The sequence below is a fragment of the Caenorhabditis remanei genome, chromosome X (assembly GCF_010183535.1).
Source record: "Caenorhabditis remanei strain PX506 chromosome X, whole genome shotgun sequence".
NCBI classification, from domain to species: domain Eukaryota; kingdom Metazoa; phylum Nematoda; class Chromadorea; order Rhabditida; family Rhabditidae; genus Caenorhabditis; species Caenorhabditis remanei.
In genome coordinates, this window is record NC_071333.1 from 12,772,187 (window position 1) to 12,797,530 (window position 25,344).

Sequence of the window (25,344 nt, forward strand, 5' to 3'; positions counted from 1 at the left end):
AATGGGATCGTGATTTTTTGGTACTGTGGAAATGAGAGAAGACAGAAAAATGTGATGTACGACAGACAGAAGTTGCATCAGAAGGTCAACATAGATCAGTTTCAAAATGAATTTCAGGAATCAGAAATTAGAAATATCGAATTATCCAAACATGCAAATTTAATGAAAAAGTCATGAAAACAAGACCATTATTTAATAATACTGATCTTAAGTAAAGAAAAACCAGAAGTTCCGACAAATTATACAATATTCTATTGAGCTTCAGTTCTGAGCCAAACTGCAAAAAAGAGCTAAGAGTCTGTGAGTTTCTTGCATAACCACAATCCCAGACTTGTGAAATCTGAGTCATGAAACCGTAGTCAACAGTTTTCTGTTCATCAATTGACTTTCTGATAGTTCGTGAAAGAAAGATCACTTTCAAAAGTATCACGAAGTCACTATGCAAAAGATCGCTTCCAACAAGAAGAAAACAAGATTCGCCCAACGTTTTTTCTTACTGTAGGGCAGGTCATTTGGGACTATAAAAAGGCTCGGAGAAAACCCAAATGGCATCAAACGATCATCTTATCGTTATGAACGCCTACGCTCTTTTCTTGGCTCTCGCCGTCATTTTCGCTTCTGCTGAGGCTGCTAACCGTTATGGATGGCCAGATTCCTATGAGAGATTCCTTGAGAGAGTAAGTCACTAGTTGCAATCAACACGGATCTAACTTTTTTTTTTAATTTTCAGCAAGGAGTCTGGGACTTCAAGAAACACGAGGTGACTTCCGTCTACAAGCGTCGTGGAAGCTACGAACGTGACCTCCGTGATCTCTTTGACGATTGGAAGAAACAAACCAGATGGGGACAAAAGGACTACAAATCCAACAAGTACTCACCACCAAAGGGAGGTTTCGGACGTTACGGATTCCCAGGAGGAAAGTAAATAATTACGGAAGTTTATGTTTGATATTTTGTATTGTCGTATTATTTGATGAAATGAATTTTCTCCATTATACATTTTTGATATGTACTCTGTTACGCAAATACAAAGAAAAAAGGAAATTGAGCCAAAGGTGAAAAATTTCTTTAAATAGTATTCAAGGTATGCAGATTTTTTACAGATTTTTAAAAAACGTAAAAGAAATCATTCGTCATCGTTCCGTGAAAAATAATTCAAAAATTTCCGTTTTTATTTTCGACTCTGTGTGCCCATGGATGTTCATTCCATTCAAAGAAAGGCGACTCCGTTTAATTCTATAAGTCCGAAAAATCAGAAATTGTTCCAGCATTTCAATCAACTAGTTTTCTCGTTTATTCAAAAACATCCGCAGAAATGAATTGGGTAGCCAATTCTTTTTCCATTTCTTATTTTCAAAAGTCTTATCTTCAATACGCATTCTGAAAACCGGTTCCTTATAATTTCATTACTTATTAGAAGTTTTGGTAACCGGACATGTTTTTGACAGTTTTGGAGAAAATGATATATTAGTGTCTTGGCTGTTGAAGGGCACATTGCCGATCCAATGGACAATAGAAAAAGTGAACTGTAGGGCAATCTGGAAGTTATTGGATACACATATTGACACTAAAAATAAACTTCATTTTTAGATTTTCTTAACTTGTCAAATATGTTGGCATATCTGTCATCCGATGGTTCAAAACTAAAACAAATATCAGTTTCTGATTCTCACAAAAGAAATTCCAGAAGTTCAGGTAGTAATGATGTCATCTGATACGGTAAATGTGAATCATACAGTTTCCCCATTTAGTTGAAGCTGATCTTCACTAATGATTTCATTTCCTTCCCTCTTCACTAAATGAGTTTGACACCTCATCTCAGTGTGAGACTTCACAAAAAAACATTAGGTCATCACAAAGCGAGACATCGTAGTGGCCACCGTGATAGTGATAAAGACTTTCGGCAAAATACAATGTAGAAGACAGAAGAGGTCAGCGATTTGGCGTGCAAACTGGACCGCACATATAGAGGCGTACCTTAAAAAAGGGTATATAATAGAATATTCTTGTCAAGAAAGTCATCATTCGGCAACGATGAACTCCTTCGCTATTCTTTTGGCCTTCGCCATGCTTTTGGCTACCGCTCTTGCTGGACCAGGAGGAAACCGTTACGGATGGCCAAGCTCTTATGAGAGATTCCTTGAGAAGGTAAGATCTTATTAGTTTCTTTTTAACTTTGAATACTAATAAATAATATTTTCAGCAAGGAGTGTGGGATTCCAACCGACACGACGTGCGTGACAACTACAGACGCCGTGGAAATTACGAACGCGATCTCCGTGATCTTTTCGATGACTGGAAGAGACAAACCCAATGGGGAGGAAAGGGATACAGATCCAACAGATTCCAACAACCAAAGGGAGGATTCAGCCGTTACGGATTCCCAGGAGGAAAGTAAATTGTTTATGATGTATCTCTTTTCTGACAATTTTTTTCATGATTCCAAATATATAATAAACGATTCTTTGTATTTTTGATTTTAAATACATCATTCCAGAAAATCTTTCATGTGAAGTACTATTTCAGATTTTTTTCAAAAATTGAATTGCATAGTAAAACATTTTATTTGAATGTTTCAATAATTAATATTTTTGATGCATCCAGTAAAACTGATTGCGTTTGTTGTTCTAAGTGTTACAGTTCCAGTAGTCCAAAATAGTGTGTTTCGCTAAATCTTTATAACTCATCGTAAAAGAGTCCGAATTAGCTGATAATTGCAGGAAAAGATGCGTATTTAATTTTTATCATAATTTTGAGGAAAAAAAATTATTTTCTCAAAAAACTTTGGTTTCCTTCTTTTACCCAACTTTTCATGTTTTTTATTAGAAAAAAGTAACAAGTAGCAAATTTGAAATGAATTAGTTAATTACAGTTATTATTTGAAGCTAATTTGTTTGTATGATCACTCTTTTCTTTTCCTTAAGTTCAGATAGAATGAACCTTGTCACCCTCGAGTTTTTTTTCTCTTATTTTTCATCAGAAGTGTCTCCTTGACGATGATAAGAAAGTTGACGAAACAGAGAGATAAAAAGTAATGAAAAACTCGATGATATAGCATGTAAGTTAGACAATCGAGATGAAAGGCGTACCTAGAAAATTCATATAAAAGGAAGTTCATTTAGTGTTAAGAACATCATCAGCAACGATGAACCAACTCGCAATCTTCCTGGTTTTTTTCATAGTTTTGGCCGCCGCGCTCGCGGGGCCAAGCGGAAACCGGTATGGTTGGCCAAGTTCTTACGAAAGGTTCCTTGAGAGAGTAAGTTTTATCCATCCGGATCTCTTGCTATTTAAAAATGTTTAGCAAGGAGTCTGGGATTACAACAGACACGATGTCCGCTCCGATTATGGCCGCCGTGGAAACTACGAACGCAACCTCAATGATCTGTACGATGACTGGAAAAAGCAAACGAGATGGGGACAAAACGACTACAGATCCAACAGATTCCAACAACCAACTGGAGGATACGGCCGCTACGGATTCCCAGGTGGAAAGTAAACCTGTGATAGCTTTCATTTTATTCGCTCTTTTCTCTTCTCCAATCAAATACACTTTCATCATTTCCAGTCTCAGTATAAAACAATCTAGAAGATTGCGGCACAGGATATTAATTTTATAATTATGAGAGAAAACGTACCCAACTTACTACGATGAAATGTACCCTGAAAAACATATTACTATCATAATTTGTCATAAAATTCACTTGAGGTTTATGGAAAATCACATGACAATAACAATCTGCAATCCATTTTGTAGCAAGCTCTCGTTTTCTCCTCAGATGAGGATTTACTATTCCTTTCTCAACAAAATGTCCGGAAGCCGCCCACGTTTGGGCTCCATCGTATCACTATAAATGGCAAAAACTATGATGTGCATGCATAAACTCATGAATGGATAAGCTCCTATAGATTGACTGAATCTGAAATATTTCTGAAAACTCGCAAAAAAATGTATTACCAGGGTCGAGTTCATTGAAAACATGACAACGTCGACAAAAATAAATAAATAAACGTGTGAAGACCAGTAAGACAAAGTTAAAACGCTGGGAAATTTCACAAACACAAGTTGATCTATGACAATAAACTTCCCAATGGATGAATGAAACGATAGAGAGGGAAGGGAGAGCCATTTCTTAGTTAAAACACTATTCAGACCGCGTTTCAAGATGAGAAAAGAAGAAATTTAAAAAAAGGGGGAAGGTTTGGTTGAGAATTAAAAAAGGGAAAGAGGGAAACACAACAAAAAGGTTCGAATTGAACTTTAAACATGAAATAAATATAATTATTAGACTATCGAAAGATTCGATCGTTTAGAGTTCGTCCTTCTCGTCAGATGGCTCCTCTGGGGCCTCTTCTCCTCCTGGAGCAGCTCCATCCTTGTAAAGCTTGGAGACAATTGGTTGAACCTTGCTCTCAAGATCCTTCTTCTGCTCCTTAAGTTCTTCAGCGGATGCATCAGCGTTGGATCCGAGCCAAGAGATGGCCTCATCGACGGCTTCCTCAATGGTCTTCTTGTCATCCTCATCAAGCTTTCCTCCGAGTTTTTCCTTGTCTCCGATTTGGTTCTTGAGGGAATAGGCGTAGGATTCAAGCTCGTTACGGGCCTCGGCCTTCTCCTTGACCAATTTGTCATCCTCAGCGAACTTCTCGGCGTCATTGATCATGCGCTCAATGTCTTCGGGGCTGAGTCTGTTTTGGTCGTTGGTGATGGTGATCTTGTTCTTGTTTCCGGTTCCCTTATCCTCGGCGGTAACGTGGAGGATTCCGTTGACGTCGATTTCAAAGGTGACTTCGATTTGTGGAACTCCACGTGGTGCTGGTGGGAGTCCGGTAAGATCGAATTTTCCGAGCTGATGGTTGTCCTTGGTCATTGGGCGTTCTCCTTCAAAGACCTGTAAGAAAGAAAAGATAATTACTGCTAGAGAATTAGTTATGTCGTTTCTCAGACATCCAAAAACAGTTTGACCCCAATGTCAAACGCAAGACGAATCTCTCGTTACTCACTTGGATGGTGACGGTTGGTTGGTTGTCAGCGGCGGTAGAGAAGACTTGGGACTTCTTGGTTGGGATGACAGTGTTACGGCCGATAAGCTTGGTCATGACTCCTCCGACGGTCTCAATACCCATGGTAAGTGGGTTGACATCAAGAAGAACAATCTCTCCGGTGTCTTCCTCTCCAGAGATAACTCCTCCTTGGACGGCGGCTCCGTAGGCAACGGCCTCATCAGGGTTGATTCCGCGGGATGGTTCCTTTCCGTTAAAGAACTCCTTGATGAGTTGTTGGACCTTTGGAATTCTGGTGGATCCTCCGACAAGAACAATCTCGTGGACATCATCCTTCTTGAGGTCAGAGTCTTCAAGAACCTTCTGCACTGGCTTGAGAGTAGCACGGAAGAGATCCATGTTGAGCTCCTCGAACTTGGCACGGGTGAGGGTCTCAGAGAAGTCTTCTCCGTCGAAGAGGGACTCGATCTCAACCTTGGTTTGATGTTGGGTGGAGAGAGCTCTCTTTGCCTTCTCGACCTCACGACGGAGCTTCTGAACGGAACGCTTGTCCTTGCGGAGATCCTTTCCAGACTTCTTCTTGTAAAGCTTGATGAAGTACTCCATGACACGTTGATCGAAATCTTCTCCTCCCAAGTGGGTATCTCCGTTGGTGGCCAACACCTCGAAGACTCCGTTGTCGATGGTGAGCATCGAAACATCGAAAGTACCACCTCCAAGATCAAAGACGAGAATGTTGCGCTCTCCTGAAAAATACTTTTTAGTTTTCTGTCTGTCTATTATGAAACTAAATACTGCTCCCTACTGAGCAAACTAGTTTTTACAAGTCTATCTCTCTAGATTTAGATTTGGACTTGAGCAAACATAAAGTGTCATTCCAATCGAGGAGAACCTGTACCAGTCACTGACCAAAGTCTATTGTTTGCACAAAACGGTCATTGGTAAAGGAAGTCCACGTACAAATATTAAGGGGCGCGCTTTTCTCTGAATTTACCGTCTTTCTTGTCAAGTCCGTAGGCGATAGCGGCGGCGGTTGGCTCGTTGATGATACGAACAACGTTCAATCCAGCGATGGTTCCGGCGTCCTTGGTAGCTTGACGTTGGGCATCATTGAAGTAAGCTGGGACGGTGACGACGGCGTTCTTGACTTCCTTTCCGAGGTATGACTCGGCGATCTCCTTCATCTTGACGAGAACCATAGCGGAGACTTCTTCTGGGGTGAATTGCTTGTTGTCCGCTCCGACTTTAACTTCGACGGATGGCTTGTTGCTCTTGTCAAGAACCTTGAATGGCCAATGTTTGATATCGGCTTGGACGGTCTTGTCGTTGTAATCTCTTCCGATGAGGCGTTTGGCATCAAAGATGGTGTTCTCTGGGTTGATGGTGAGCTGGTTCTTGGCGGCATCTCCGATCAGACGCTCTCCTTGCTCTCCGGAGAAGGCAACGTAGGATGGGGTGATACGGTTTCCTGGAAAGTTGAATTTAGAGAATGTTTCTTTGGAAAATGTTCTTTTTATGCAATATTTATTGTATTCAATAGCTTACCTTGGTCGTTGGCAATGATTTCAACACGTCCGTTCTTGTAGACTCCGACACAGGAGTAGGTGGTTCCGAGATCGATACCAATGATGGTTCCATACTTGGTCTCCTTCTTCTCGGTTTTCTCCTCTTCTTCGCAGTAGACACTGACGGCGGAAAGGGCGATCAAGCCCAACAAGAATAAGGTCTTCATACTTTGTGTTTGATTTACCTTCCTGAAAAAAGTAGAGTTAATGATTGGCCTAAATATTTTTACGAGAAAGAGATAGATCACGAAGACAAGAAAATGGGATATTAAAAGGATCGGAGAGAAAAGCGAAGCAAGGTCAGTCGGTAAGAGAAACAGAATGCGTGGGGGATATTCTCTCCTGGTTTGTAGGTCGTCTTCGTCTCCCGACAGACCGCCCGATTGCTCAAGGTCGATTGTACGGCCGGAGTGGTACCGATGGTCGTCGAGTGTGGCGGAAGGAGAGCAAACTGACGGATCGACCGAATGGGGGTAACTGCAAGTGAGAGAGAGGAAGAGAGACCTCCGAACTGCCGAAACGTCGACGTGGCCTATACAGATAGGGGAAGGCAACGTCAGCACAAACGACGGCTCTCATGAGAGTGAAGAGACGCAGAGTCACTCGGCCAATCGTTGTGCGCCGCGTTGAATAGAGCGAGAGCGAGTGTGCGGATGGAAGAGAGTTGAGTGTAGAGGGTCTTCTGGTACACGTCAGTATAGGGGTGCGGTGCGGTCGCGATGCGGCCTACAATACCGAAATTGGGAAGGACCACTGTAGATAGTAGAGAGTGTAAAGAATGAGAGGAATCAGAGAAATCATACAAATGGTAGGTAGCGAAAAACAATCGTTACAAAATACTTGGATTCGAAAATTCGATTGACAAATTGGAATCGACGTGACTGAAAATGTTTCATATTGAAAATAATGAAGAATTCTGTTGGATTTTTTTCAAATTCAAAAAATCCTCAAGAAGAATAAACTAAACGAATTTTCTAGAAGATTCTCTTCTATTTTGTCATGAGACAACCTTATGATTTGAGAAGAAGGATGCCTGATTTTCAATTCAATGAAAAATTCTATCCATTCGAAATAAACTGGACACAATGACTCAACCCTCTCAAAGTACACACCAGTAAGTAGGTCAAAATCGGATTCGAGACACAATAAGTACTCCGTCTACTCGACGATAATAACTGCTGAGAACGAAAGAAAGAAATACGTCTTGCTTGTAGATAACAATCACTGGGAATGAATGAAGAAGATAAGACAATTCAAAGGTTGGGAAGAGACAAAGAAGAAAGAAATAGTATCTGTAGATTGATGGGATTGAGTTTGCGAAAGAGAAAGGGATGAAGACTCTGAAAACAAAAATCTGAAAAATTGTTCGGACTGAACTCAAACAGAGCTGAAATAATAATCTGGGCACTACATCTTTAAACAGATCATTTATATATTTTTTGTCCGTATTCTAGAACTTTCCAGAATTTCTTCTCAAGATTTTAGGCTTTTTCCCTCGTTGCTGTCATTACAAAACTGTCATTCTTGAATGCAATTAGTCAGTGTTGATGAAATCACTTCTTTTCTTGTTCCCTTTAAGTGAATGACCTCCATTAGCCGAGAAGACGACGTTACGACAACTTTAGGCATTATATCGAGAGTCTTCACTCATTTTATCAACGGAGCGCGTTTACACTAGTCTTTGTTTTCCGTACTAGTAGATTTTCGTTTTGCCAACCGCCCTTCAAGTTTGATGCTTGACATGTTAGTTTTGTGACTGTCTGAAAAAGGAAACACCCCTATCTTGTTTGTCAAATACCTTATGTTTTCAGTTTTGTCAAATATCGATTCAAAAATTGTTTTGTTACAGATACAGAGTTTGATGTGGTGTCGAATATTACTTTTGTCTATTGTTATCTGTACAACAACAAGCAAATTTCACCATCTGGCGTTAAGGGTATGCTAGAATACACATTTGAATAATAATAACGAATATTGAAAACATTTACAGGCAGACTCAAGAAGAAATATCATTATCAGTGAATTTGGATATGGAACAAACGGTACTCTGAACATTGCAATTAACAATTTCACTGTGCCTGAAAAGATCAAAGATTCTGTCGACTCGACGGAAAATGCTGATAAATTAGTAAGAACTAAAAGTGCGTAGAAGGAGTGCAACTATCGATTTTTGCAGGGCGTCATTGGATTTTCACTCTCCTTGGGCTCTATTATAACAAGAGGGGTTGGATCAAATCCACATGTTTGTCAGTTACAAGTGAGTTTATTGGAAATAAGAAAAATAAAAAATACGAATAAAAAGTGTGATTAGCAGGACTTTGAGTGATGTGGACATTTTATGAAGCAGCTGAATTGTTTTAATCTGTTGCAGCAAAAATTGATTGGGTTTCGAAAAAATATCCAGTAGGAACAAAAATTATCTTACCATCTTGTAGTAGCCTGAATTTCTTTTTCATTGTTTTCTAGTTGCGTATTCTTACAAAGAAACTTGAAAAATAAACACATATTGTTATTCGGAGTGAAATCTCATTGTTTGCTGTTTTCAGTGTTCTGAATGAAAAATAAAATTTGACCCTGTTCCTTTTCCCATAGAGTCATTTTAAATATTCAGCCATCAAATCATCATTCTTTTCGAGGAACACAATAACAGTTCCTTTCTTTACAATTCCCTTTTTCTTTCAGCAAACCGACCAAGGCTATGATGCTATCTTCTTCTTTGCTGACCTTCCGAATAAACGTTTGCGAGTTTATCGAAGTGGAATCGGAAAGTACATTCGAATTTGCAAATCGGCTACTGAGTGAGACCAATTCACGAAAAAACTGAAAATCGACAAAACATGTTACAGATGTTTGACTAAAGACGCCGTTCGAACCCCTAAACCGGAAGAACTTCAACCGGAAGATCCGACGGGACCAATTGAGCAGCGTGGGTGGTTCCGCAACTTGTTCGGAAGGTTTCTGAACCCCGGTGCACCAGAAATCGCGTATGACAATTATATTCCGCTGCAAGTGGACAATGAGAATCATTTTTCGACAAACGTAAGAAAATATAAACCATAATTCAATTCAAAGCTGCTTCCTAGCTAATATTGCTTGCAGATGTCTATCCGATTTGATGGGAAAATTGTCGGCCAGTACGTTTTTATGTTCCATAACTGCTACAATTACAGAGCCCACGGATACAGGTGCTCAGTCGGTTGGAAAAACTAAAATAATCTAAACAATTTGATTTCAGCGATCGTGTGGCCGTTGATCTCACTGTCGACCTCGTCGAACGAAATATGCATTCATATCTGTCAATAGGAGAAATTCCAAAACCTCAAATCTATCTGTACATGTCGATATTGTTTTTCGGATTGTCTGTCTACTGGAGTCATTTGCTTTGCAGAGCAAGGTAAGAAATTTTGCTGAAGGGATAGGTAATAACAGTTAATTTCCAGTTCTGACAACATCTACCGAGTTCACAAATTCATGGCAGTTCTGGTGTTCTTGAAGGCGTTGTCATTATTCTTCCATGGACTCAATTATTACTTTTTGAGCAAGTACGGCATGCAGAAGGAGTTTTGGGCTGTTCTCTACTACATCACCCATCTGTAAGATTCAACATTTTCAACATTTTTTACGAATATTTATATATTTTCAGACTCAAAGGACTTCTCCTATTCGGAACCATCATCTTGATTGGAACAGGATACACATTCATCAAACAGTTCCTGACTGACCGCGACCGTAAAGTGTTCATGTTTGTGCTCCCAATTCAAGTTCTCGACAACATCTTTTTGATCATCCTGAGCGAGAGTGAAATTGGAACCGAAAGTCACCAACTATGGCTTAAACTTTTTGTGTTCCTTGATGTTTTGTGCTGCTTTTTGGTCGGACTTCCAATTGTTTGGTTAGTTTTTTGTTACCTCGTTCCAGACATTACATCATATTTCAAAATCTTCAGGTCTATTCAACACTTGCATGAAGGGGCTACAACAGACGGGAAGGCAGCTGCGAATTTGGAAAAGTTGCGGTTATTCCGCCAATTTTACATACTTGTGATAATTTACATCTATTGCACTCGGTTCTTCAGTGTTATTTTTAAAGTAAGTGCGCAGAAAGGAAAATTATATTTTAAGAACTGCATGCATTAGAATCAGTGGTACATAAATTAACAAAATTTGAAAAACTGTAATATCATGTTCCAAAAAATACTACCGACCTGAAAATAAATTTTCACAACTTTTAAAAAATGAAAAAAAAATTTGAATTTTGAACCGATAGTACTTTGTTCAATTCTATTCGGAACATCATAACAACAATAAAATACCATTATCAGTCAAACTTTACATCTCCCATTTATAGTTCATTCTCCCCAATAACATGGAATGGGTGATTGTCGCTGCAGTCGAAATTGTCACATTCACATTCTTCATCGTTGTTGGATACAAGTTCCGCCCTGCAAACTCTCATAATTATCTTCTTTTGAATTCTGATTTCGATAGTTATGATGCGGATGTGATCCCCAAGGATGACAGGAAAGATAAAGATAACAACGAGCCAGTGGTGGTGGATGAGCAGTGAGTCACTTTTTCAATCAAGACCCCCATCAAATTGTTACACCATAGAATTAAACTTTTTTGCAGATTCTTGACCAAAGCATACTCGGATGCCAATGTCTCCCGACGAGTGGTATCTGATGAATCATCCAACAATCAAGCAGACTACCCACATCAGAAGCTCATGAAGAAACCGTAAGTAGACCCCTCGTCAAGGAGAAATCAAAGTATTAATCAATGTTTGTTCAGTTCTCAAACCTACGAACAGTCTCTGCTAGATTAATTATAATCCTTTCCAACAACAACAAAAACAAGCGGAGCGATGTCGATTGCCGTTTGGAAAGTGGAAGTTTTATCAACCAAACGACCAACTTTTTCGGTTATAATGCTATTAAAATCGATCATCTAGCCTTCCGTTTGTATTCAACCCTTCACTTACAGCAACTTTTGCTCTTTGATTCTCCGTTGATAATAATATAAGTTTGTTTAGCTGAGCGGGTACTAAAATGAATTGTATGTATTTGTGAAAAGTTATTTTCGTGAAAACCAGATCTTGTTTTGCTAAAATTGCAAAGAAAAAAAAGTGGAGAGGAGAAAAACTGCTGAAACAGAACGTTATTATTTTTCTAAGAAATCTGAAACATTTTTATCTTCTGAGTTCTACAAATTCCTATCCCTCTATCTAGTCTAAAGTACACCATTGTTTAATAAAGAATGCGCCATCTAGTGGACAAAGTATTTAATTTCTAGTCTCCGCCCCCTTTTCTCTCATCGTTTATATTTTTTTGTTATATCAAACAGAAGAAAAAGTTCCAGTCATCTGATGTGATATTTTTTCAAAACCCCCGTCAATAAGAGGAAGTTATTAGTCATTTACCATTTCATTGTACCCACTTCCCTCTTTTTCTCTTATCCTCCTCTTTTCCCTTGTTGCTCTCTCCCTCTCTCTTGTATAATATAATTTAATGTATTATATTATTAATGAATGAAAAGATATAAGAAGACTCAGAAAAAGAAGAAGAGCCTTGAACTTTTTACCACCCTAATAAAACGTGACCTTGCTACCACCTCATAAACCAATTTCTCTCTTCTCACTTCAGACGAACCGACCGACGAACCAATCGAATCTAATGAGGGATCGCCGCATTGCACAGCTGTTCGAGTCGAAAGGAATACTGGTGAGGCGTGGAAGGGTGAACACCCAAGAAAACTGGAGGGAAGGTCCGCATTATCTCGTACGCGTGTTTGCGTATTACGCGCACACCCTTACTTCGCCCAGTGTCCTCCCTTAATCCATGGTGTTATTAGCAATACACCATAGCAAAACCACTCGATTATTAGTTTTATGAGCTGGTTGCAGTTTTTTTACTGTGCACTCAGTTGTTTTTATAGACTAGTTTCGCTCCGCATGTTGTTTTTATGTCCAAACTTGGTGCGCGAATCGGTCGCATTCTTTTTGACAAGTTATACATATGCACGCAAGGTCACTCATTGGTTTTTCATTGAATGGGGAGGATTGTAGTATTTTGCATTGCTACAGCTGTCTCTCATGTCTCACACCATTTATTGCGTGCCTAATTGTTTTCGAAATGGATGTGTTGAGTACACAAGTGACACTCGTTGAATTAATCCCCATAAAAGTTCAAAGTGACAAAATATCGGCTCTTCTTTTTCTCAAAAAAAGTTTTTATAGCTTTTATCGATTTTTGGCGAGCAAACCCTTTCCAGAAGAGCTAATTGAAGCGCAAAACGTTGTTTACTGTTTCCTCTAGGCGATTGACCAGAAATCGCACTGCTCTGTTGCCGAGAATAACATTCTCCGGCATGTGTCGATGTACATCGTTTTTGGGTATTTAGTATTTAGTCTGGATGAAAATGACAGAACTTGACTTACACGAAGTCATTTTTCGTTGAAAACTGATAAAAAGAAGCGATTAGAATGTTCTTTTTTGCTAATTAATCAAACATTAACATTGTCAATGGCGAAATAGAAGAACTTTAGACTTTCTCGAAAAGATAAGAGTGATGTCCATTTCCGAGTGCAATTTCATTATATATTAACAACGGTCAACGGTTTAGTTTAAAGTTAAGAATGAAAATGAGGGAAATTGATAAGCATACACTTGCCCACCTTGTCCACTATCAAATATTCTGCTGGTGCTTTTGCTCCTCCTCACGATGATTATGTGCAGAAACTAAGCGCTGAGAAAGAAAGAAAATTGAAATTGTTAAACTCACTTTTCCTATTCTGTTCTTTTTTCTTTCTCAGGCAAATTATGTTTTCCTCATATGGCTTCCCATATTTTTCGGATTGACCAATTCATTTTTTCTGGACAAATAGCCGAACCTCAAATGTGGTCTTAGTTCGCAAGAAATGAGTGTGTATCGGCCTACAGCGTTCGTCCGTTTGTCCAGCCAATCCTCTTCCCGCCGCCTAGCCATTTTTGCCTCCATTTGCGCTGTTTCTTATGCAGGAGTATTTTTCTTGAGACCGGGCATGGAAAAAAAATTCGCCAGATTTCTTTTCTATTTCCTGTTGACTAAGAGAAAAATGTTTTAGTCAATCTTCCAAAGTGGTTTGATTGACATCAACGCCCTCCCGTTATTTCACCACCAAAGCGTCTTCTTCTTGTCCCCCATCTTTGCTTTTCTTTCAACCCTCACCCAGATGGATAGCTTTTACATACTTGGAGGAATACATGCACTCTATCTTTCGTTTTAGTCCCTTTAGTTCAACGTTTTCAAGAGAACGAGAACAAAAACCATGGAAAAAACATTTTTTCCTGCTCTTTTCGTTTGCTTCTTCTATCGTCATGAATTATGTTCGGTGTGTTGAGTTGAGAGGCTAGTGAGTAAGTGCAAAAAGACCTTGAAACTTCAATTCCTTTATTTCACAGATGAGCAAGTCGCCTTTTCCATCACTTTTTTCGAAAGTTGACAAGTTCTTCTAACCATTTTTTCGAGAGGGAATCCCCGCTATTTACCTCTCGTCATCCTTTTTGGGCGATGTGTATCACTACGTTATACTGTCGCGCCGCATTAGACCACCTGCGTTCGGACTACCTCACAAGTGTTGACACACTCTTCAGTTCTCATCGTCTACTGTTCCCCCAACTTCTAACAACCTAACAAATGTGTTATTTTGATTTTATAGAAGAAGATACTCAATTTTTTTGACTTCCGTCATCACATAATGTTGTGAATATTGGCTAATTGGGAAAATAGGTGAAGTGAAAAATGGCATTTTCGGTTATTATATTTTGTTCTGATTTCCCGGCTTAGAAAAAACAAGGCTAGGCTCATTTGAGATAACTGGTAACATATTCGTCGAATGTTTGGAAATATCAAATTACACTGCGTGAGTCTCTAGAAACAACTTTGATATCAAGATTCTAGTGAACACTTTGGTCTTCGTTCTATCAGGCAAAGGACAAAAAAGAACAACGGATGAGTCACACCTTATTCGGTCCGTTAAAAAAAATATTGATAGATTTTTTTGAATCATTCCTTTTTTGGGGGTAGACCACGCGTAGAAATATCGCATGGAATACCTGTGGTTGATTGGTTCCATTGGAATTTTTTCATTCTACCTCTCATCTAATGAGATTCTCAAAATAACCCTGATCGGTTACACAAGGAAAAGTGTTGTAATAAGGACAGATACATAAATCATTTGTTATTGGTATGTATAACATCATTCTTTTCGAGTGTCTACTATTTTCCTTTGATCTTTTAGTGATGGATGATGATGTATATACCATTTGAAAGACAAATTTCTTTTTACTCGCTCATTCTTTCTTTTTTCTTAATTCTCAAGGTAAAAGACACTATCTTACTTCTCCGATTTTTCCGAAAAAAGGCGATAAGAGTTATCGAACAATCCGACATTTTAGGACAAAACGAAAAGTGTAGCCTGTTCTCGGGGGTTTTGTGGCGAAGAAGCTTGCGGGCAACACACGGGGCATCATCGGGGGGCAACAAGCAACGAGAAACCCTCGCTAGTTTCGCTTTTCTTTTTCCTTTGTTCGATATCAGATTTCGAATCAGTACGTTCAAATCGGTCTTCGTCTCGTCACTTGTCTCGCCAACTTTCCATTGCGCTACTATTCTCGACTAGGCATGAAAATGCGCTTCTTCCAGATGACAACAGACTCGGCAAGTCTAAAATCTTCCGAGGGAACGTGCAGCTCAATTGGTGATGAACGAGAAAAAGCAAAAATTGTACAAAAGTTGGTGGAGATTAAAGACAAATTGCGAGCGTTAAACGAAAAACGGGAAGGTGAGTTGGTCAAATTTTAAGTTGGTTGTGTATGTTGGTATTAATGTGTACTATTTCAGCTGACGTCGAAAAATTCCTCACAGTGACAAAGCAAGCAGAAATATCAAAAGGAGTTGGTACAGATAACCCTCAGCGAGCACGTATTCGGAATAATTTTGAACGGCAGAACAGAAAACATGCACAGGAAACAGAGACGCTGCAGGTAAGAAGGCTGCCACTAATAATAATTATCGATAGCACAATACTTATGAATATGGCGTCAACTGGAATAGAAACACTAATGCTCCGTAGCCATTAGCGTGTCTTTTAATAGTAGATTTCGCAATCTTGTTACTTACTGCTACAAGCCAATCAACTCAACAGCTTTTAAAATGCGACCATTATATACTTATGATTAGGCAACAAAACATCAAGCGAAATGATTGAAAATTTTGAATAAAGTCTTCAAAATTGATCGGAACTGGCAAAAAATCTAATCAAACTTCATATCGGATGTATGGTTCTATTGAAAAGTGACTTAATTAAAGAGTGGCTAATTTAGGTTCGTGGATATCTTTGTCGCTATCTCTCTAGCACAGCGGCAAAACCAGTTGTTCAGCTTTCAAAAAAAAATACAAAAATGCCAACATCAGCGTTTTTTGTTGCGAATTAATCATCAAATTACTCTCTTTTCTTCCAGAAGAAACTCACTGACTACGAAGAACGTCTGAAGCTAGTCGACATCGGAGAATATGAACCAAGTCCGTCAAGATCGCGTGTCATTCCAACTGGAATCAGGTTAGTTTGAATATATCGACTTGTGAGAGCCGATTGGCCGGTTAGAGTGGAGGGAATTGGGGGCTTGCATGGTAGAGATGAATGGCATTATGCAGCCGAAACAGTTCATTGTGGCGCCCTTAATATATAAACGAGAGATAAATAGAGAAAACGAGCAGGCATAGTGATTCATATCCAGAGAGATCCAGAAATTGAGAGATGAATAGTAAAATAACAAAAAACAACTGTTTTTCAAAACAATTTATCAATTTTATCAGAAAAAATATCTATGGCGTTTTAAATTTTCAAAAAAAAGCAAAAGCGCACAACCACATGTGCCGAATAGCTTTGGAGTGAGATTGAAACGCGCCGATTTTCATCAAATTTAAAAATAAACTGAATCAGATCTCATTTGTTTTTTTTTCGTTCATTGATTTTCTACCACGATTCAAAAGCAAAAGCAATCCCCTTTGTGAGCAAAACATAATACGAAAAAAGATGTATTGACGTGACAAGCCAAAAGCAATCTAAGGCTTTATTACCTTTTGAGATTGTCCTAACCGACAATTTATTGGATACCAATCTTTCCAGAACCAATCGTAGAAAAGGGCGCCCTTAGCTCAGATTGGTTTTTTAACGACATGTACACTAACGCTCTGCTCCCCTTGGATACCACTTTATATGAATATAATCTTTTTTTCTCGTGCTAACTTTTATTTTGTTTCAGAAAAGCCAAGGGAATGACCGAATCTATGATGAATGCTCAGATGGAACTCGCCCAACGTGTCAAGTCGGCGTTCTCTGCAGACAACGTGAATAGTACTCACAATGGACATGGAGGTAACAAAAATGAATTTATTTGGATGAAAAAGAAAAATTATTTGAAAAGAACATAGGTTAGAATCATGACAGGTAGAGCGAGAAGTCCTTTGCTTGTAGCACTGTTACAGTAGTCTCCAGTACAGCATTCATAGGTTGTTGAAAGGCTCTGTGTTAGAGTATTTCCCATGGCAAGGCGCTTTCCATTGCTCTAAAAATTTATTAATTATGTTTTAATATCGAACGTGTCCTTACTGAGCAAGTCTGAGCATTTGAGCACTGTCTATTTTCTTTTACCCAGTTGCCGTTGAAATCGTATTCGTTGATACTGAATTGTATTTTTGAGATTTGTGGAAAAAAACCTAAGCTGATTAGAACTTACGTGACGCAATAGTTAGAAGAATCACAGTCTGAGACGCCGTTACTTGTATTGCTGTCGGAAACAGCACATTTGTAACAGAAAATAGCGACTGGAAGGCAAAAAAGAACGACGAAAAGTTTAGTAGAAAGCATTGTGATGCTCCGAGAACTCTTTCGAGAAAGTGTGAAGTTTCGGCTTATGGAGAATACATTTATACATGGAGCACTGTGTGTTTGCGCAGATATGTCTCATCGGTTGACTTTATCATACATCATACCTCGTACTTTTTCACAACGAATATGCCAAAAAGTTTCACACTCAATCTTCTCCGTAAACACTTTAATCTTGTGGCCAAATTGGGGATGTTTGCATACGATGTGTCATAAGTGCCCTTCTTTCTGGAAACCGGCAAACTAAAATCTGAAGGATCGTTTTTTAAATCACAAATTTATATTTTCAGTCGGAAAGACAGGACAATCCACGTTCTTCACCGCTCGCAGAAGCGCCGATGCAGAAGATGCCGAACATGCAGAGAAGTAAGTTTTTTGATTGTTTGAATATTAACCATGCCTGAATTATTCAATTTTCAGAAAGAAGCGTGACTCAGTGCGTGGCAGTTCTACTCTTCCACCAAATCTTTCGTTCAGTGATCCCTTGAATGCGTACAAGGAAGATGATATCTCGGAACCGAACTCGCGCCCAGGAAGTGCGGCGGATGAGACAAACAACATGCCGGTAGGAAATTTATATATTCAATAAGTAACTATATTTATTCAAATTACAGTACCACACCGCCGACAACAGTCTTTACTTCCCTCCAACTAACAACGTGTCTCACCACCATCAATCATCAAGAAATGAAGAAAGCTTTGCCCTCATTAATGAACATTTGAACTCAATTTTGCATCATGTGATGTTGATTGATAGAAAATATGACAGACTTGAGGTATGTGAGTTTGAACAATTGGAATAATAGTTCGTTTGTTTCAGGACGATGTCAAAAAGGAGATCAAATTCTACTCGGAGGCTTTGGAAGAAGAGCGTTTCAAGACAACAAAACTCGAAGAGCTTCTCAACGAAGCTGTTGAACTGCAACAAGCTGAAATTGCATCACTGAAAGAGCAAAACTTGATGGCAACACGTGTTGACTTCCAGCACAACGATCGTTTCAGAACAGTCGAGGAGAAAATGGAGTCTTTCGAGAATCACGTATGTTTAATTTGCATGCGCATTTACCTCATTAGCTTGTCTTTCAGATGATCAGAATCGAGAATGCGTTGATGGATGTAAGACAAGTGAAGTTGACTGGAAATGTATGGCAACGCGTGGCTCTTACCGCTGGAAACATTGTTGTTGAGCTTCTCAAAATCGCTCTTTTCGTTGTCGCATCGATTCTCGACTTAGTTCGCCCATTGACTGGATCCAGAAATCGCTCCGCAGTGGCTTTTGGCCTTTTATTTTTGGCTATCTTCTTCGGACATCATCTCCAAAAAGTTAACTACTTCTTTGGTAATTCAGCAGATGCAAATAAGACCGGACCCAAGTGAAAATATCTTGATTTCATCTCCTTTTTATCTTCTCATGTGTAATCTTTCATTGCGTTCAAAGCCAACTCCTCTAGTCAACCTCCTCAAGTTTCTATGTCAAAAACGAATAGTGCCTAGTCAATTGTTATGTGATTTTTGCTGTTTCTGCTTCTAAGCAAGTGCAGGTGCAGGTGCACATTGTATCTGTATCTATGAGATTATTATTTTTCCAGTCGTGCTGTTTTTTTAACATTCCATTCTTTGTCATGTTTGTATCTTTCCGAAATACTTTCCAATCATTTTTATCCAAATTGCTTCGGTTTTTTGCTTGCTGGTCAACAATTTTTGATCATTGTCAAAATTTTTTTCCTATTTTTTCACCTAGTCGCACCAATCTGTGAATCGTCCAATGTCATCGTTAACTCACTTCCTTGTCTGATATTCCGTCTGAATGCCATCTAAAACCGTATTCCAATGAGCTTTGCTAGTTTTTCAATTGTATTATCTCACCTTCTGTTATATATTCACCAGAAAACGGTGAACAATCTGCAACATAAGGTGGGATCATCTTTTTCATCTTTTTTCAACATTAGCCATACTTGTTTCCTATTTTTGTAGTATCAATGAATTTGTATATGTTTTATCCATCCAAAAAACTAGACACTGTTTATCTCCACACAGAAAAACTCATGACGTTTGTTGGAGAAGTATCGGATTCTCAGGTATTGATTTCCAGTCTCAAATTTCAATTATTCCATAATATGTCATTAGAGCTCTTATAAACATATGAATGTGTTTCTGTCACACAAAAAAGTGAAACACATTTAGGGATTTGTGATTGCAACGTCTATATCAAATTAATAGTCTTGCATCTATCCTGTTTGATAACGCCGAAAACTGGTTTCTCAAAATTTTCGCAAAATTTTTGCAATCATCATATAACAAAAAATGTTCAATTTTATTATACCATAAGGATGACAATTTATAAATGCTAACATCATACTATCAGAGTTATCAAATACTGTTTTAGGCATGATCTTCAACGATGTGAGCGACTTCTTGAAGCACTGAAATGAACCTACGGACATCGACGTAGTTGTTGTAGAGGTGGACTGGTGCAACGCGAATCACATTTGGATATCTCTTGTCAACCTGGAAAAAATCTGACTCATGATGGAAAATTGTGAAATGAAAAAACCCACAGCAACTCCACGTTTGACTAGTTCTGGGTAGATCACATCGATTGGAGATGAGAATTTTAGAGAAAGTTGGCAACCACGTTGGTGGAAGTCTTCTGGAGTAATGATGGAGATGGAGAGTTTAGTGGTTCTCTTGTCCGAGTCTTCTCCGAACAAAGTTTTCACTAGGTACTCTAAGTATCCAGTCAAGTAGCATGAACGGCTGCGCAAGTTTTCCAAGGAGACTTGGTCGAATATCTGAAACATCATTGATGTGATGGCTAGATAACACAGAATGTATTCTCACCTTTAAACTTCCCAACATAGCAGCAACACAATGAATTGGTGGGTTACTGATTCTGTAACCAGAAGCTCCCTCGTCCAAATCGAGAACTGCAATTTTCAAAAAGTATACCCTCATCTAATTTCCTTCCGTTACCATTGTCCATAACAAATCTCGATGACATTTTGTGACTCCACCATCCCAACATTCTTTCTCTTTTGTCATGCAAAAAGCGTTCATGAACAAAGAGTCCTGCAATTGATCCAGCTCCAGTGCATCCGTATTTGTAAGAGCACCAAGCGGCAAAGTCGACGTCCCACCAATGGAGATGAAGTGGGACGTTGGCGAAAGCGTGAGCCAAATCCCATCCGACAAGGCATCCCTAAAACAGAAACTTTTAAAAAAATCCTATCCCAATTTCAAACCTTTCTATGTCCAGCTTCGGTGATAGCCTTGATATCAAAAAGCTGTCCAGTATAGTATTGAATTCCTGAGAAGAATACAATGGCGATTTCGTCTCCATTTTTCTCAATGTAATCAATTATATCCTCGGTACGAAGAGTCTCTTCTCCCTCTCTTGGCTCTAGGCAACACATGCTTTCCTCCACAGTTCTTCCCTTTAGACGAATCTGAGATTCGATGGCGTAGTGATCAGATGGGAAAGCTTTGGACTCGAGAAGAATCTTATGACGAGTTTCAGTTGGTTTATAGAACGCAGTCTGTAATTTGGATGAGGTTAATTGAGAGATGCAAATTAAAGCTGTACCAAAAGAACATGGATGTTCACAGTGAGACTGTTGCACACGGAAACTTCCTCCTTCTTAGCTCCAACGAGGCGACCGACTCCTTCCAGACAGTGCTCATCAGAATGAGCCCATGGTACTTCTCCAGTCATGTGGCCAAAGACTCCCCTGTAATTTTGAAAGGTTAGACGCGGTTGTTTCTATAATCGAACTAACATCTTAGCCCACTTGTCGAGGTGCTCCTTCATTACTTCAGCAGTGACTTTTGGCATAAGGCCAAGGGAGTTTCCACAAAGATAGATACTATCAGCTTCGGGGTCGACAAGCGTAGTATCAACTGAAATTTTAATATGTTTGAAGAATCGAGAAGGAAAAAGAAAGAGTTTTACCATCTGGGAGTGTTCCGGCTTTTGGATAATGGAATAAGTCTCTAATTCCTTTTAGTGCATCACTGTCGGTCAAGAACTCGGCAAGAGCCGGATCAGTCAAATCCTTGATTCCGCTCTCCTGGAAATTTAAACTCAAATTCCCGTTATAAGACCCAATAGCTTACATCAGCCATTTTGTTCAAAAACTGAAGAACCTTGTCCTGGGTGCACATGCATTCTTGTTCGCCCTCTGGTTGTGGTGGAGCTGGGGCCTGTCCTTCGTTATCCGCCATACTGGAATAATGAGGATTTCAAACTCAAAAGTTGAGGAATCAACAAAAACTGGAGAATAAAGAAACGAGGAACTTCGAAACAAACAACAGCTGCATCCTACACAAAACGTTAGTCGGATGGTCGATGGTCGTAAAATAAAACCGAAGAGCGAGTAGGTTTGCCGGGGGTAGCCAACCAAAATCTTATCGGTTTTCGCCTTCGTTTACTGAAGAGACACCCCAAACATACACGAAAAATACTGTGATAAGATATGGGTGTTTCGTTGAAAATGAGAAGAATGATTGCGTTCCTAAGTGCAGACTAAAAGGAGTGACTGTCGTGATCAATCAATAGATACGCAACCAAAAAGAGACACAAGATATACATCGGTCAAGGACGGTAAGATGATATCTTAACTGATGGTATCAAAGGTTCTCCTTTCTAAATGATCAAAACTGTCTGCACTTTCAATTTTATAGAAAATGTGGAATAATTCAGTTCCTGGTTAGAAGTTCAACAAAAATTGTTAAAGTTACAAACAAAACTTTTAGGTTTTCATTTATCAAAAATAATATGGATAAGAGAGAAAAGGGTAATTTCAAAATTGAAACTACTGTCAAAAAAGAAAAAAAGGATGGTGGGATCAAATTTGCATGCAAGAAGAACAAAAAACTTAGAATAAAGCTTTTTCCAAAATTAGGAATTAAAAACGTAAACTGCAAATTGATGGATATCGGAAGAGTATAATGAGTTGAAAAGCGGACTGTCAAAGGACGTCGATGTCAGTACTGGGAATGAGTTGGAGAAAGACGGAACGTATTTGACCAGTGATTGTTCGTCGTTTTCTACCATCTGAAATAAAACGCTCAAGAAATAATTATTATTATCAACAGAAACAAAAAACAAACCCTTAATGCTGCAGAAAAGTAGAAATCCAGCAAACTGTTGAGCACGTGGATACTTTTGCTTGACTCCAAATTATTGGTTAGTTTTTGAAGAAGCTTCATTACTGAAGAACTGCTGTCCTGAAATACATTCAAAATCAGTACAAATAGCAGTTTTTCATTTTCTCACCACATCTCCATCCAACGGTGCAACTAACTTTGTTAGCAATCCAGTGAAACTGATTTTGTATGAGACTTTATCAAACAAGTCTCTCATTTCATGTTTTGTTTTTACATCAGTCAGCTTCCAGTTTTGAAGCTCTGCTGACACTGACTCCGCCACGTACTCCATTAATTCCGGAATACCTGGAACAGAAAGTGTGTACTCCCGAGAAAAAACATGGGAACTTACCTCGGAGGGTGAAATATTGAACACATTGCAGGAATATCCTACGGTTTCCAACATCCATTGGATTGTCAGTGGGGTTAGAACTATTTGACCCCATCTTCGAGCTTAAGATAGAATTCATTGATTCCGGTAGGTAGTTTTGCCTGTAAATTTGTATTATATTTATGACATGTTGACTTGTCTCACCATGTCGGTTGTTTATTCCTTTGCTCGAATTGGGCACATGTATCAGCGGCCAGAATTGAGATCTGTGCTTTTAACGTGAGCGTGAGAATTGAGAAACCAAACGCTACGGACACAATTCGACAAAACACATTTTTCTGGAAAATGTTTATTCAAACTAGTTGAATACTTGCAAACTCACTTTGAGTTGATCCCAAAGTTGAATTTTTTGATCCGCAGTAAGGTCGGGTGTGTTCTTAAGTTTTTCCTGAATGGCTTCCACATCGAATCTTGCCTGAAAGATTTTTTGTGTTAAATGTTGTATCCGTTATCAGGAACAAACTTGAATCTGTGAAACAATTGATGGTATGAGATCCGTTATAGATTGGTCACAAGATCGATGAGTCGAATCAAAGATATAATGTCTGCGTGCCTAAAATAGATGACATAAAATAAAGCATTGTTGTTATTCTACTCAAAAACTCTACCTGATTTGGCAACTCGGATGATGTGTTAACTTTTTGCAAAGCTTCATTTTTTGACGACGACTGGATATATGCAATTGCACTTCCCACAATAACACCTCCTGAAATGAACTTTCTGAGAAAACCAAAAGAAAACGCTGAATGTTCTACTCACCTGCAATGATTTTCCCTTTGTGTCGTTTTGCAAACTCCCACGCGGATGCAAGCATGTCTAGAGTTTTGAAAATCCGTAATTATGTTGTTAAATCAATTTGTGAAAAAAGTGAAAAACGGAATGGTTTCTTCCAACACGAGGTAAACGGAATAGGTTATAGAAATAACACAGTGATGGAGGATGCGCAGGAATACTGACAGTGTCTCTTATCGGTGACCCTACAGCGTAGTACGTTGAACAATCGACAGAAATGGTGGTAGTGGTGGAAGAATAATAAGGAACAATAGTGATGCACTTGATATACTGTTCAGGGATTATAGAACTCAAGATAAGATATGTTTTCTTGAAAAAAATGTTTTTTTTTGAAGATCTCACAGTGTATTTCATGAACAAAATTATAGTTGATGCAATGCTAAAAACAGAGATCACGAAAATTATGAAAGTTTTGTTTTTAAAAAAATTAAAAGATATAATTATACGTCATTTTGCTTGACGATCCTAGCACAAACCATATCTGTGTATAGTTTAAATCTTGAAATATCATAAACATCGTAGAAAATGACAAATCTAAATATAGTAATTTTCAAAAGTTTTCACCTGCAAACTTTGCGCTTAGATTGACACAAGCAATGTTTCGCATTCCCTTCACATCAGTTTTCTGAAAAAATCCGCCCCACGCAGATTCCAGAAAAGACTTCACTTCTAATAAGTTATTTGCCTAGATTTCCGTTGTTTAACCAAGTCTGGTTTCTAGGACCGCATTTTTCTTAAAAAGGTGGATACCATCGAATCCATGAATTAGAATAAATACCTAGTTCTCCTTTCTGTGGTGTTTATCCCATTGACCTTTCTCGTTTTTTCAGAGTATAACCTTAATAACAATCAGGCTGTCTGATTATGAACAATCTCGCATTGATATGTCTGAAATGGTGGCTGATTTTTTTGCTTTTGCAAGTTTTGTTAATTGCTTTTAGAACGTGTGTTAGTTTTAGTACAGATAAAAACATGGTTTTATTAACCGATCAAGAAACTACTTGACACTGTTTTCTTATTAGTTCATTATGAATCCCAAAAGCCCTGATCTGTGTCATATTGTGCTGACGTCTAACACTGGACGTCTACAAGTTCAGTCACAAATCTTAAATGGATCTTCAAACTTTCCCATGTCCTATCACAAGGACAACTCGTTTTCTGACAGATCTCTTCTGGATTATTTTCTAGAATATGCAACTTCGAGAGACACATGGTAGCGAAGGCGTGAGAACCATGAGCCACTCATAGCAACATCTGATAACACAGAATTCAGCGTGACCAAATATTCCCAGCCGCCTTGGCTCAGTCGAGAAGGAGAAAATCCCTCCCACTATTCACCTGCCATGCACCCTATCTAAGGAAGTTGCCATTTTGATTTTTTGTTCCTTGATGGGCGCGGGTTGTATTTTGTATCTACTTATGAAAATTGAGTTGTTTGATTTCTGAATTAACTCTATAAACTTCCGCCCATTCCTATAAATCTTAGAAACATTCCCGTTATAATTGAGTTTCTTAATCAAT

At 38.8% G+C, this 25,344-nt stretch overlaps 10 protein-coding genes across 10 annotated transcripts; 6 read left to right on the forward strand and 4 right to left on the reverse strand.

Annotated features, from left to right (window-relative positions):
* Window positions 1–545: 545 nt before the first annotated feature.
* On the forward strand, window positions 546–925 carry GCK72_024512 (uncharacterized protein; the record flags this gene model as incomplete). The annotated part of the gene is made up of 2 exons (XM_003117503.2): window positions 546–677; window positions 731–925. 2 exons carry the CDS (start codon window positions 546–548, stop codon window positions 923–925), a joined length of 327 nt encoding a protein of 108 aa, XP_003117551.2.
* A 1,109-nt stretch (window positions 926–2,034) lies between these two features.
* GCK72_024513 (uncharacterized protein) lies at window positions 2,035–2,398 on the forward strand (the record flags this gene model as incomplete). Its single annotated transcript, XM_003117676.2, has 2 exons — window positions 2,035–2,148; window positions 2,204–2,398. 2 exons carry the CDS (start codon window positions 2,035–2,037, stop codon window positions 2,396–2,398), a joined length of 309 nt encoding a protein of 102 aa, XP_003117724.1.
* Window positions 2,399–3,145: 747 nt separating this feature from the next.
* Window positions 3,146–3,499, forward strand: GCK72_024514 (uncharacterized protein; the record flags this gene model as incomplete). Its single annotated transcript, XM_003117821.1, has 2 exons — window positions 3,146–3,259; window positions 3,305–3,499. The coding sequence occupies 2 exons, from the start codon at window positions 3,146–3,148 to the stop codon at window positions 3,497–3,499; spliced, it is 309 nt and encodes a 102-aa protein (XP_003117869.1).
* Window positions 3,500–3,809: 310 nt separating this feature from the next.
* On the forward strand, window positions 3,810–6,727 carry GCK72_024515 (uncharacterized protein; the record flags this gene model as incomplete). The annotated part of the gene is made up of 6 exons (XM_053735923.1): window positions 3,810–3,842; window positions 4,290–4,830; window positions 4,985–5,689; window positions 6,022–6,119; window positions 6,198–6,467; window positions 6,545–6,727. 6 exons carry the CDS (start codon window positions 3,810–3,812, stop codon window positions 6,725–6,727), a joined length of 1,830 nt encoding a protein of 609 aa, XP_053579489.1.
* Window positions 4,311–6,736, reverse strand: GCK72_024516 (uncharacterized protein; the record flags this gene model as incomplete). The annotated part of the gene is made up of 4 exons (XM_053735924.1): window positions 4,311–4,892; window positions 5,005–5,750; window positions 5,999–6,472; window positions 6,550–6,736. The coding sequence occupies 4 exons, from the start codon at window positions 6,734–6,736 to the stop codon at window positions 4,311–4,313; spliced, it is 1,989 nt and encodes a 662-aa protein (XP_053579490.1).
* A 1,694-nt stretch (window positions 6,737–8,430) lies between these two features.
* GCK72_024517 (uncharacterized protein) lies at window positions 8,431–11,393 on the forward strand (the record flags this gene model as incomplete). Its single annotated transcript, XM_053735925.1, has 13 exons — window positions 8,431–8,505; window positions 8,560–8,697; window positions 8,746–8,826; window positions 9,252–9,367; window positions 9,416–9,608; window positions 9,669–9,703; window positions 9,805–9,963; window positions 10,010–10,162; window positions 10,213–10,461; window positions 10,516–10,657; window positions 10,917–11,131; window positions 11,198–11,305; window positions 11,360–11,393. The coding sequence occupies 13 exons, from the start codon at window positions 8,431–8,433 to the stop codon at window positions 11,391–11,393; spliced, it is 1,698 nt and encodes a 565-aa protein (XP_053579491.1).
* A 3,857-nt stretch (window positions 11,394–15,250) lies between these two features.
* Window positions 15,251–18,872, forward strand: GCK72_024518 (uncharacterized protein; the record flags this gene model as incomplete). The annotated part of the gene is made up of 9 exons (XM_003117693.2): window positions 15,251–15,389; window positions 15,449–15,591; window positions 16,069–16,166; window positions 16,873–16,985; window positions 17,786–17,861; window positions 17,916–18,060; window positions 18,110–18,271; window positions 18,316–18,534; window positions 18,582–18,872. The coding sequence occupies 9 exons, from the start codon at window positions 15,251–15,253 to the stop codon at window positions 18,870–18,872; spliced, it is 1,386 nt and encodes a 461-aa protein (XP_003117741.1).
* GCK72_024519 (uncharacterized protein) lies at window positions 17,023–17,477 on the reverse strand (the record flags this gene model as incomplete). The annotated part of the gene is made up of 3 exons (XM_053735926.1): window positions 17,023–17,175; window positions 17,220–17,292; window positions 17,347–17,477. The coding sequence occupies 3 exons, from the start codon at window positions 17,475–17,477 to the stop codon at window positions 17,023–17,025; spliced, it is 357 nt and encodes a 118-aa protein (XP_053579492.1).
* Window positions 18,873–19,877: 1,005 nt separating the features above from the next.
* On the reverse strand, window positions 19,878–21,716 carry GCK72_024520 (uncharacterized protein; the record flags this gene model as incomplete). The annotated part of the gene is made up of 9 exons (XM_003118035.2): window positions 19,878–20,003; window positions 20,054–20,287; window positions 20,337–20,422; window positions 20,469–20,694; window positions 20,738–21,031; window positions 21,079–21,223; window positions 21,272–21,392; window positions 21,445–21,562; window positions 21,609–21,716. 9 exons carry the CDS (start codon window positions 21,714–21,716, stop codon window positions 19,878–19,880), a joined length of 1,458 nt encoding a protein of 485 aa, XP_003118083.2.
* Window positions 21,717–22,392: 676 nt separating this feature from the next.
* Window positions 22,393–23,845, reverse strand: GCK72_024521 (uncharacterized protein; the record flags this gene model as incomplete). The annotated part of the gene is made up of 9 exons (XM_003117758.2): window positions 22,393–22,548; window positions 22,605–22,721; window positions 22,771–22,946; window positions 22,993–23,132; window positions 23,176–23,309; window positions 23,354–23,446; window positions 23,495–23,584; window positions 23,640–23,737; window positions 23,791–23,845. 9 exons carry the CDS (start codon window positions 23,843–23,845, stop codon window positions 22,393–22,395), a joined length of 1,059 nt encoding a protein of 352 aa, XP_003117806.2.
* Window positions 23,846–25,344: the final 1,499 nt, after the last annotated feature.